At 35.0% G+C, this 12,802-nt stretch overlaps 1 protein-coding gene across 3 annotated transcripts in view; it reads right to left on the bottom strand.

Annotated features, from left to right (window-relative positions):
• The window catches only part of LOC126260517 (protein abrupt-like), a 267,219-nt gene that overhangs the window by 41,180 nt on the left and 213,237 nt on the right, over positions 1-12,802 (bottom strand). For 2 of the 3 annotated variants that reach the window (XM_049957852.1, XM_049957860.1), the window contains exon 10: positions 10,348-10,456. The exons of the other annotated variant lie outside the window; for it this stretch is intronic. In XM_049957852.1, coding sequence (XP_049813809.1) covers positions 10,438-10,456 — 19 coding nt within the window. In that variant the 3' untranslated portion in view covers positions 10,348-10,437. Of the gene's footprint in view, positions 1-10,347; positions 10,457-12,802 lie in introns of those variants that run through there. 3 annotated transcript variants of the gene reach the window in all.

Here is a 12,802-nt window from a genome sequence, read left to right as displayed (position 1 = left end):
TACAACAAATTATTCCAAAGCTAGGTGTTGGAAAGCATATTCAACATACAGAAAAGTACATTATGACAGACTTATTTTGTACTTTTTTGAACTAATTTGTTTGTTGTATAGAACATGATTTGTGAACATTCTTGGTTATTAGTCAAGTCACAAGGTAAGAGGCCCAATACTCTTATACACAGTGTGGACCAGTTTTTGTTACTGGAATGCGAAATTCCACTTTAGACTATACCAAATGCATAAATAACTTTTGTAGTAATACAAAAAACAAAAAAGTGGAAGTAACATAAAAATGGTAATTTCTTTTTTTTTATTGAGGCATATTCAGTTACACTTAGGGAACTTACTTCTTGACTTGCCATTGTACTAATGAAGACAATCACTTTCAATGTTTTGTCTCCATGATTCACTTACGTTATTAGAACTGATAATGTACAGCAATTTCTCATAAAAAATAGACCATAGTAACATTAAGATTACAACCACCTGTCATGGGGATTTTTACAAGAAAGCCATATATTAAGATGTATTTCAGTATGTACACCACTCATTTTTCACATACTATAAACATTTAGTATGGAAGAGTCAATAAAAATGCAGGTTACAGATAGGCTGCAATCTCATAATATATTTCCATCAATGATAAATGAAAACTGATTGAAGCATACAAAATAGAAATTTTATGTTAAAATTTTGTAATATATACATATTAACATGAGTAATGTACTGCTTTACATATTACTATGAATGTTTAATACACATATTTCAACTCTATACTAATGAGACACTAACCCTTTTGTCAGTTCTTGTATTTTAACAAAGTTTATTAATTTCAGCACATAACAATATATACAACATGATACAATACGAAATACTTTCTACAATTTAGTCAACAGTTTTATAACATCTAGTAACAGCAAGATTCATTGTACCACTAAAATGTTTTTAAAGAAAAACTGGTCTATTAATTTATTGTTCTACTAAACAATTCTCAAAATTTCTGACAATTTTAGATCACATGTTTAACATTGTTTAATGTCACAATATTAAAAACTGGAAAACTTTATTAAGATTTCAAAGTTTTAAAGGTATGAGTCAAATACAGTACTTAGATATTATATTTCTTAGAGGTTGCAAAATTAAATATACATAGTTCTCTTTATCTACTAAACCTACAGTAAATAATAAAGTCTGCTGCTTGACATGCATGATAAATAACAGACCATTTGCAATAAAATTGTGGTCTAACCTGTACAGTATCTGGTAACTAATGAATATTTTTATGGCAACAGCCCCAAATTGTGAGAAGCATAAATGCTCAAGAACAAATGCAAAACATAAGTTCCCACAATTCATTGCGAAACACTTGCACTTTTCCTTTGGTTTCTTTACAAAACTGAACTGAACACTAAATGTGAACATGACATTTCAAAGATACCACAGATATGAAACACAGAAAGAGAACATATTACATTTATAAATAATAAATTTCTTATGTAATATAAAACACAAATAGTAATTGCTAAAAAAATGCACAACACCTTGGATATCAGATCTTCCAAAAATCTAGGAAGACATTTTAAAGCCATCACCACAATGTTTGTATGTTTGCTTACTATGAGCTACACATAAAAAAACTGAGTATCTACACCTTTCAGAATTCTGTCAAATTATTTCATTGCTCATTTCAGATTTGTTTTGGTCTGTATTACTGGAGCTCTTTGGAGTAGTTCATGATTTCAGATGTATGCATTCCGCTTCACAAGTACTTACAAAAAGTCATATCAATCCAATGAATGAAATGAAATACAGATTAAACTAGAGACACTTTTTACTAATAATTGAAAAAGTAGTCAGACCTAGTGGTCAAGTGGTAAAGCGTGTACCTGGAAACCATGAGGTCGCAGGAATTGAATTCTGGTTGGGTCACAGATTTTTCAGTCCACATATTAACCTAGCCTTCACCTCTCAATGATGTGAGGAGTCACCAGAAATGACACGTTTGGATTCCACATTAAACTGTAGGTCCCCTTTCCCTGGCTGGATAAATGGGGTAGGTTAGGGAAACACAAACTGCCGAAGTGGCATCTAACTGAAAGCCTTGCACCAGGCCATTGAAACACTTGAAATTATTATTATTATTATTATTATTATTGAAGAAGTAAGGGACAAAGTGCACATTTACATCCTGCAGTCAGATTAACAGTTGATAAAATAATACACTACAACTACAGCGGGTAAAGTTGAGTTGAACAAATGTAATATTTCACTTCTGCAAATGAGAAAACAGTTTTGAGTCTGAGTTGTCAATAAAGTTAACAGTTATTCAGTCTGCCTGTCACTACATATACACGACACAAACCACACTCCGTTTTTTCTCATTCCGATAAGATGATGATCAACACTACACAGATTTAGGTATTTTACTCCTCTACAGAAAATCTATTAATATTAATATTGACGTAATTATTGCTTTGTAGTGGCCACTGTTCCTGTCACACGCTGGACACAACAGCAGAAGTATTCTTGGGGTAGTGAGGTGAGGTAATGCATTAATATCTGTCACTTTTAGTTCCTCAGATGATATGGGAAACAGCATTGTTTTTGAGAACTTGAAAGGAGAGTAAGTATGAAGTTATAATACCAGCAATGACAAAGAGGTATCAGAATTAGATATGAAGATCTGATTCTATAAACTAAGAAAGCTTTCATTTGACATATGTAACTAAATGTCTTTTTCTAACCATATACTACTTACTTCTCTTCCCATATTGCATACACTTCTAACAAAACTGAGTCAGGAATTGGAAAATGGCATTATGTCACAGTTTTTCTGGAATTGAGTTAGTGGTAGTACGGCACTCTGCAGAAAAAGGAAGCAGATCTCGTGTTTATACACGAGGTATTTGTCCAGTATAATTTTGATGTTGTTTGAAAAAAGGTTAAGAGTCCTTCACAGAGTGAAACCCAGCAAACCCAAGAGCAGTCATAGCAAGAGCATAGAGTGATGTATTGTGTAAACATGTGTTTCCACTTCACTTGCCAGCAGTACAAAATATCCAACTGTCTATGCCAGGAGCACATTCACAGGGCCATGTCCCAAATAATGCAAAGAAACTTGAAGATATTAAGAAAGCAATGAAGTGTCTGACTTTTATGTTGTTATTTTGGAATGGCCAACCTCAGGAGACACCAAGTAAATATGGTAGTGTTTTCTGTAACTAGGGTATTTAAATATAGTGTGTTATATAAAATTATATTTAAAAAGTGCCACAATTTTGTTTTGTACACAAATAATGTACTGTATTATTATCTGTCTTATTCACTGGAATGAGGAGCTAAGCCCACCAAACAGACTGAAGGAAATGTGTCACTCTTAACTTGAAAAGATTTATTTTTCCTACATGCCACACAAAATATTAAGTTCACATGGTACCTACAGTTTTAAGACATAAATAGTGTACTAAATCATTACTGTGTCTTATTCATTGGAAGGGGCAGATAAGCCCACCACACAAATTGTACTCTTTGCTTGAAAACACTCACTTTTATTTTTATGCACAATCATTCTATACCCACAAACCACTTAAAAGCATTCCAGGTTAAAATTGTTAATAAATATTAATATAAAGAGTTTTATCTCATTAGCTCAAAACTAATTCCAATTCCATGATTCAAAAGTTTTGTAGGAAAATTATTTCTTGATATAATATGGTTTACTCCTTACTACTTGATATGAAGATCTTAATGAGAATAGAGAGGTTAATCAATATTTGGTTGATTTTTACAGTACACTGGAGCTTCCATTTTTTTGTGAGCAAACAAAGTAAACCCCTGATGAACTGGTATGTTAAGCTAGCCTGCAGAAATAACTGATCAATTGTGTATAAAATCTGACCAAATATAAGTAACAACAGTAACTAAGAGACAGGAAAGACTAATAACTGAACAGCCTCACAGGAAATAGTGCTGAAATATCTGAGAAGTGTGTTCATGGCTTGATTAAACAGAGCAATGGTTAACCGACGATGCTATTATGTGATTACTGATACCAGCTTTTAATAGTACTCCTTGAAATTCAGACACACAAAATGTGCAAAAGACAAATATGGAAAACATGAAACAAATGTGGGAGCTGAGTAAAATAAGGATGAAGGAGAAACCACAAAGGCAATGAGAATGAAAAGGTGAGATGCGCCAAAAACCAGCCTCAAAAAGTCAGATAAACATAAAATTGTGAATGAAGAATTTACAATACAAACCGCACAGAGAGCAATGCATCTTGAAGTGCTGCTTCTGGGACGGTCACATATGTTGGCCCCAGTTCGAATCTGCTTGGTGGATTAAGGACTTGGGTCGGTATGCCGGCAAGCCTGGATATTGTTTTTAGGCAGTTTACCACATCAGCCTAAGTGAATACTGGGCTGGTCACCCAAATCGCACCTCAGTTTTATGATTCAAAAACATTTCGAAAACTTTCACAAGATTAACACCACATGCAGACAGTTGGTGTACACACACTCTGTCCTGGGGGTAATGAGTGGCAACAGAAAGGGCATTAAGCCACCCCTTAAAATTGACCCTCTCAAATACATTTATAACCATGCTGACTATGTATAGATGCAAAACAAAGGCACAAGAAAAAGAACAATAACTTACTATATACATACAAGTATTTCCAAGTGCAAATACTGAAATGAGGGTAGTTAATTTCAGACTAAACAACGGAAAACCCAGGTAGAAATACCAACAATGTAGGAAAAGATACAGATAGGCACAATTAAAAGACCCTTACATAATGCTTTTGGCCACAGCCTTCGTCAACAAAAGAGAAACACACAATTCATACACACAAGCAGGTACACTTTATGCACACATGATTACCATATCTGGCACTCGGGCCTGCCCGAATAAATGTCTTTTAATTGTCCCTGTCTACAACTTATCATATCTTCTTTACAGTAAATAGCAACCTATCTTTTCCTACAACATTAATTTCAGATTAAGTTATTCTTACAAAACTCTCCAACTAAAAAAAAAAAAAAATATATATATATTTAGTTGACTGGAATATTTACAGTGGAATTCTTGTGGTATTCTGCAGCAAAACTGGCAAGAAACCTGACACATTTTATTCCAAAACACTCTAAACTTCCTTGAAGACTACAAAAGGATCATGGGAGGAAAACTAATTTAGTGGCAGTCAGGCACCAACATGGTATGTAGCCAAATAGGAAACTTTTAATGACTGTAACAACTTAACCTACCTACAGTGACCCTCATTTCAGCACTTAGTCTAATAAAAGCAAAATAGACATACATTTATAAACTTCACGTTTTTCTGCAAAAATTGCATGACAGACACATGATACATATAATGGAGGATTAATATTCCCAAATCGAAAGGAAACAAAATAAACAAATATAGGATAACTAAGATAAAAACCAAATTGTAGGATACAAACTACTGATGGAAATGCGGTACATGATATTTAGCTAAAGAAAATGCAGCACAGATTAACACAACAAGATTAAAGTGTTCAGAAATATAATTTAAATCACATTAGTTTAGCTGTAATTGAAGATTCACGAGTGTGATTACTAAACCAAATCTGAAATGTACATACAGCTGAAAACTGGTGCACTAAAAATAATAATAATTCTATTGTAATGGCATTTTGTCTTAAAAGACATTCATTACAAAAAGTTATGTATATGATGTGCAGAAGTGTAACATGCAGTTTGATACCAGAGAAAAATCTATTGTTTTGGTGCAGCACTACCTTGGTCTACTTCTTTCCCTCTAAAGAAATAAAAAATTCAGTTTCGACTACAGGTAGTGGGATTTGACACATATTAACCTGCTATGCCCATAAGTATTGTAGTTTGGGGCTTGAAATAATGGAAATTTCTAATTTGCCACTGGCCAGATGGTGAAGAAGTGGTTGCCATTAGATTTATATCCGCCACTGAGCAGTAGTGTACAGACAACATGTCTTCTTACTGTTGGATGTCCCATTTTCTACAATTTTAAATTAGTGTAATTAATATCATAGTTAAATAACTTAACAGCAGCAGCTTACATGAAGCCTAAATGTTATCAAGGTCAGTAAGTTAAATGTGCTTGAGAAGACGTCAACTGTTTCCTCATACCCTATGCTAATAATGGAAATAATAGTCATATGAGACACACAAACGACTGTCTCTTGTGACATATGAGGGACAATGAGTTACTGGGAAAACTACTGATAATTGTAAGTCATTCATGATAAACATAATTATAATTAATCATGTTCAAGATTGGTCCAAACAACTGACTCGAGTTCAAAAGACATTCATGCTTGCATTTGTTACGCACTCAAACAACAGATTTTAATGGTTGGTAATTACTTTCTGGTGTGTTACAGCCTGAGGTCGCATTTGGAATTTCCTCTGTTACCCTGAATTCAAACAGAAGAAACTTCAATGGAATCATTTTGACTTGCCCACTAATGCTTCTTGGGGAGACACAAATCAGTAAATTGAAATATTTTCATTCAATAATGTCATATGGAATAATGTTCTGGAGTAACTCATCTTTAACAAAGGTTTTAATTGCCCATAAATGTGCTGTAAGAATAAAATGAGTTGCTCGCCCATGGCCATCTTGTAGACATATGTTTAAGGAGATTGGCATACGGACTACAGTTTTACAGTATATTTATTCCCTACTGAAGTTTCTTGTAAACACCCCACTACATTTCAAAAGGATCAATGATGTACATAATTGCAACACTAGAAGAAATAATGACATTCATTACTCCACATTAAGATTGTCTTTAGCACAGAAAGTGGTGCACAATACTGCAACAACAATTTTTGATCACTTACCGAGTGATATAAAATATCTGACAAACAACAAAGTAAAATGAAAATAAACTGAGAAAGTTTCTCCTTGACAACTCTTTTTATCCCATAGAAGAATTTCTATTACTATAATATGTAAAAGGTGGTGGCAGGAATTACAAACTCATAAAGTTGCTGCATGATAATGACCATTCCTAAAACTCCCTGAAAACGAGGACAGAAAATTTGAATTGGCAGATGTTGCCACATACATCATACAATCCTGGCCTCTAACTGATCCAATTTTCATCTGATCTGACCATTAAAAGTTTTACACAGTACCAAGTTAAAAGACAGTAAAGCTGTCAGATGAGCTGCACATAAAAGACTCAGATAACAAGGTCAATATTCTTCACTACTGGAATTAGAAAGGCAACAGAGCTGTGGGAAAAACGTAAAATGTCTTAAGACTGGTGGAGATTATATTCAAATGAAGCACAAATTTAACTGCCATTGAATACATTTTTATTCTCCTTTTTTCTCAACAGTTTGTATCAGTTATTGAATATCCCACATACATTGACTATAAAAGAAAAACTGATCCTGGCTGAAAATTTTTTTCACCTGGCTACTAAATACAAATTGTATGAAATAAATGAACACTTCCATCACTGAAGAAGCTGAAAATTTACATCAAACAATGAAAAATTGTATTATTGGTCTTCGCTGTGTGATATGTATACAGTAAACAAAAAAGACGAGAAAGTAAGATGATGGTGGTGGTGGTTAGTGTTTAACGTCTCGTCGACAACGAGGTCATTAGAGACGGAGCGCAAGCTCGGGTTAGGGAAGGATTGGGAAGGAAATCAGCCGTGCCCTTTCAAAGGAACCATCCCGGCATTTGCCTGAAATGATTTAGGGAAATCACGGAAAACCTAAATCAGGATGGCCGGAGACGGGATTGAACCGTCGTCCTCCCGAATGCGAGTCCAGTGTGCTAACCACTGCGCCACTTCGCTCGGTGAGAAGGTAAGAGTGTAGCATCCAGCCAACTATACCATCATTAGAGAGAAAAGGAGCACAAGATGAAATAGGACATTGATGAACAAGGATATTCGATATTGGCAGTGAACCACCAAGGTATTAACTGATTGGAGGAAACTGTGCAAAAATTTTCATCTGCATGGCAAGGTGAACTGAATATGAGCCCTAAACCTTAATAACTGTGTCATCTTGCTCAGTATTGTCAGAGTATTATCAGATAGGAAAACCCAACGGCATTCGTCATCTTGGACCTGTATAATCACTATTAGGTGAGCAGCAAATAGTAACATTTATGACATTAATCATGAACAGTAACAACGAATAACTAAGTCCCAGTAAGGAGCTCTTGCAACAAGAATATCTCTCTCTCTCTCTCTCTCTCTCTCTCTCTCTCTCTCTCTCTCTCTCACACACACACACACACACACACACAGAGAGAGAGAGAGAGAGAGAGAGAGAGAGAGAGAGAGAGAGTGTGTGTGTGTGTGTGTGTGTGTGTGTGGAGTGGATCTAGCATGGTGGTGGAATTATGGACAAGTGGCAAAGAACACCTGCGTTTACATTCTTCAAACTTCTGGTTTATCTTTCCCTTCACAGCGATTATACGATATACATAGATTCATTTTCTTGCCTAACAGAATACTGGAACTAACAAATCACAGAGCTGTATGGCCACATTGTGCATAGGTTCATTGTACTCATGAATTGCAGTCTAGTCTGAGTGAGCCTGAAGAGTGAGTTTTATGAAGGCTTGAAGACTCTGCAAGCATTCTACAGCTCTGGATTTGTCACTGCTACTGTCATTTTTTTTCAAGTTAAAACCACATGCCCCATCATGCCTACTACTGCAAGCATTCTACTGCTCTAGATTTGTCATCGCTACTGTCATTTTTCCTCCAGTTATACTCACATGCCTCATCATGCCAACTACTTTACCCCAGCCTGTTGCTTGAGCTCTCTTTATTCATGGATACAGTCCATATCTATGGTCTTTAATATCTCCCAGTAACTTCAACCGTCTGACCTCAAGCTGACTTTTAACACTTGTCTTTCATATTCAGATTTAATTCTTATAGAGAAGAGTTGGCATTGCTACTATTCGATATAAATACTCCACAATGACAGTGTTAAACCACACCAATATAAAACATGCACATCTGAACTTCTGCCAGTAAAAGAGGAATGTTGAAATCTAACATTAATCAATAAAATTGGTATCTTAAAACATTAAAATAATGGAAGTGTTCCCACGTAGAAACAAATGCAGAAAATTACTGATCAGTCAGTACTATCTTGAGGTTTATGCTTGTCAACTAACTTCTTCCCAGTCAACATAGTACTCACAAATGAAGTGTGACAATCCGATATGTATACAAACAATAGCAACTACACAACTCAGGAACCTTTGTAACATTTCACTCAGTCTGATACATACAAATGGAACGCAAAGAACATTATATGTAAGATGTATACAAGGTCTCACACAGGGAATAGATGACCAATATGAAACACTTCCAATGAAATATGTATGGTGCCTTATCTGAATAGGCATCTCCCAATAACTTAGGAAGATAAGCCAAAGGCAATTCAAATAAGCCTTCTCTTTTATTTTATCAATGCACTGTGTTTTTTTTTCACAATAAAAGAATCAGCATGCAGACATCTGAAAACTTAAAATTACTTCCTTTATACTGGCATCATATAGCAGCTGAACTGGTTATTTTCATTCAGAAATGAACTGCTCCAGATTAAGTACTACAATCACCTACTAACATACTGTCGCTACAACGATGGATCCAAATACAACAGGACATGCTAAATAGTGCCTACACACTAAAACATAGAGTTTTCCAACTTTTTCCCATTAAAAAAGTAGAAATGTATCAGAAGTTAACAAAAAGTTCTAACTACAGAGCAAAAACATTTCATCATACCTCAATTTATGATCATATGATAGCTACCAGTATTATTTAGATATAAAAACATGATGGAATGTTTTAATCAACTTGAGCCCTGCTACTCAGGGAAAAGACAGTTCAGTAAGGCACATTTCATATGATTATTATTATTATTATTACTATTATTATTTAATTTGAGCCACAAAACTCATTTCCAGTGTAGCAACATTGAGATCTTTCTGATGTTCATAATTGTTGCTACATTAATGCACATTACATATCTATATTAAAAACCTGTTCTCTCCATTCTCAGAAGGCAAATAATATTAAATTTGTCACATAATACAGACTGGGATGTGCCTGGTACATCCACAGTGACATAATGCATGTTGAAAATAGACATGGCCAAATAGTTAGAGAGATAATTAAACATAAACTAGACAGAATAAAAAATGATAAATGCAGTGTAACTGCTCAAATAGTCTAATATAAAACAATGTTAACAACTTAAAATAGGTGCAAATGAACCAAGTTCAAGTATCATATTTTACAGAATCTCAGAACAAAACACCTCGTACAGTTGTGATTAATGACAGCTGTTACAAAGGCATGCTATTGTTTATAGACTATAAATGTTATCAGAGTATCCAGGTTTGAGTGCAGACAGATGCTACTGGTCTTGAAGTTCACTGAAACAAAGAAAAACTCCAGTTGATTATGTTTCAGATGAATACTCCAGGATTCATATGAGAAACTGAAACTGTCTGAATATCACATTATTGGATACCTACAGGCAATATTCACAGATGAAGTACTTAAAAACCTCCTCTCATGCTTGGGGACAAGTACAGCAAATTATTTTTATGCATTTTGATACTTCATTCATATTTCAATAAACTATTTATAAAAGAAACATATGCTTAAATGAAGTTTTCCAATACCACTAACATAACTTCCATAACTTTAGTAAAAATGGTGAGCAGAAGTGTGTTTTGTTTTGTAAGATGTAAGCAATTTCAGAAAAAAGTATTGTTCAGTAATATTGGCATATACTTTAGTGAGGTCTATTACACACACACCTTCAGTTTCTCTTAATTAACAAATAAAGTGTGCAATTTGTGTTCCAAAATACTGGAATACTTGTTAATGGATGATCTCTTGCTAATTCAGTAAAACTGATTGAGGAGCCTTGAGCCATTTATGAAGAGGTACTTTTTCTGATGTGAGATTAATAAACTGAAGAGCAAAAGGAGAGAGGGTGGACTCAGAGGGGTGGGGGGGCATTAGGTGTGTTCTTTGTACTGGTAGTCTATTACAGACTGTTCAATTGGGGCCTGCCAAAAACTGTTACATGGCACACTGTCATTAAATGTAACTTCATAGATACAATTATGTGCATTTATTAATTCAGATGAAGGCTTTGATTAGTATATCTGCAATCTACCACACTATTAAAACATTATAGTGGAAACTACTTCTACTGAGAGCCACATGTTAGTTTTGATGACTGAGTTTTCTTACAGAGTCCTGTTAATATCCATAATGCTTATGAATTATCTATCAAATCATAGCCTTCCAACACTTAACTGAGTTGGTATCCTCCAGTGATATTAAATGCTTAAGCTACAGGACCTTACAATCCACTTATTGCAAACATTTTTGTATTTGCGATGACAACACATTATCCACAGAACAGTACTAGTTCTCCAGCTACTATCTTTGTTCAAAGAAACTAAAGAGATTTCAGCATAGCATGGAAGACAAGTAAGAATGGTGCTGTACTTGCTTACTCTGTTAAATGGCCTTAAATATGTTCATATGTAAAAGGTAGAACTTTTGCCTTAGAGTAAAAGCACATCAACAGTTGACAGTAGTAACAGACTTCAATGATTAAACTTATAACAGTCCTTGTGCCCTCCAAAATAATTGTTTATATGGTTGGTGAAAGATGAGGTCTGCAAAGAGTACATTAATACAGTTAGGGAACTACTTTCTCATCAAAGTTGAAGACTTTGTCAACAAAAAGGAACTCTTCCATGGCGTAGTAGTAGTAGTAGGAGTAGTAGTAGTAGTAGGAGGAGGAGGAGGAGGAGGATGAGGATGCAATCCACTCCGTGAAATAGAAAATTATGTTAAACAGAACAGAACATCCTACAAGGTGTGTTATAATGTTTTACAAACTCTGTCACCTGTTTAAGAAATGGATATTTATTGTAAAATTACTAATATTTGAATGGGAAACAGAAATAGTAGTTGTTTAAACAGAAAAGATTTCAGAAATAGATCACATGCTAATGCTTATTCTTTGATTCACAGATACCAGTAGGATCATCTTAATAAACTCCTCATCCTTCCTATGGGACTGCCTTCTTTTCAGTTCTGTTTCTGTCTACTTAGTAGTCCCCATCAAATACATACTACATTCCATCCCGCATTTTGCAATGACCACATTTTCCTCAATGGAATACTTAAGACCTTTCAATATTTTGAAGTCAAGTATTAATAAATAACTTATTTCTATGCCACAAGCATATCAGATCTTCATTTTCTTAACTCTATTCATCATTCATTTGTGTGTCCAGTCAGCATTCCCAAAAAATAGCAGCTGTGATACCTTTGTCATTTCCTTTGTAAACATCTTGTATTATGCATTGGTTGTCCAGGAGGGGGCATACAAGTAGGAGCTTGGATCTTCTTCAGCCCCACAGTTGCAAAAGGTGTCAGCACTCGCTGAAAGTATTCCTCATTTCTTCAGGTTGGTCAGGGGATGCCAACTCTTGGGCAGTTGAGAGATCTCCATACAGGGTATTGTAGGTTTGTGCCAGGAGCTAGTTCTTCTTTTGGAGAGATGTCTACAGGCAGTGAGCTCTTCCATGTTGCAAGACGAATGGTCACTGGTGCTCCCTTCATTGGCAAAGTCCTAGCAAGGAAACTCTTGCGAGATTTAAGGTGGGATCTTGCTGCCTGATGACCCTACAGAGGATGTTGACAGTCATTCTCCTGCTTTGTTCTCTCATTGTCTGCAGCAATGGCCC

Source organism: Schistocerca nitens, chromosome 1 (assembly GCF_023898315.1).
Source record: "Schistocerca nitens isolate TAMUIC-IGC-003100 chromosome 1, iqSchNite1.1, whole genome shotgun sequence".
Lineage (NCBI taxonomy): Eukaryota > Metazoa > Arthropoda > Insecta > Orthoptera > Acrididae > Schistocerca > Schistocerca nitens.
The sequence above is the reverse complement of the archived record's forward strand: the minus strand, read 5'-3'. Positions and strand labels throughout refer to the sequence as shown.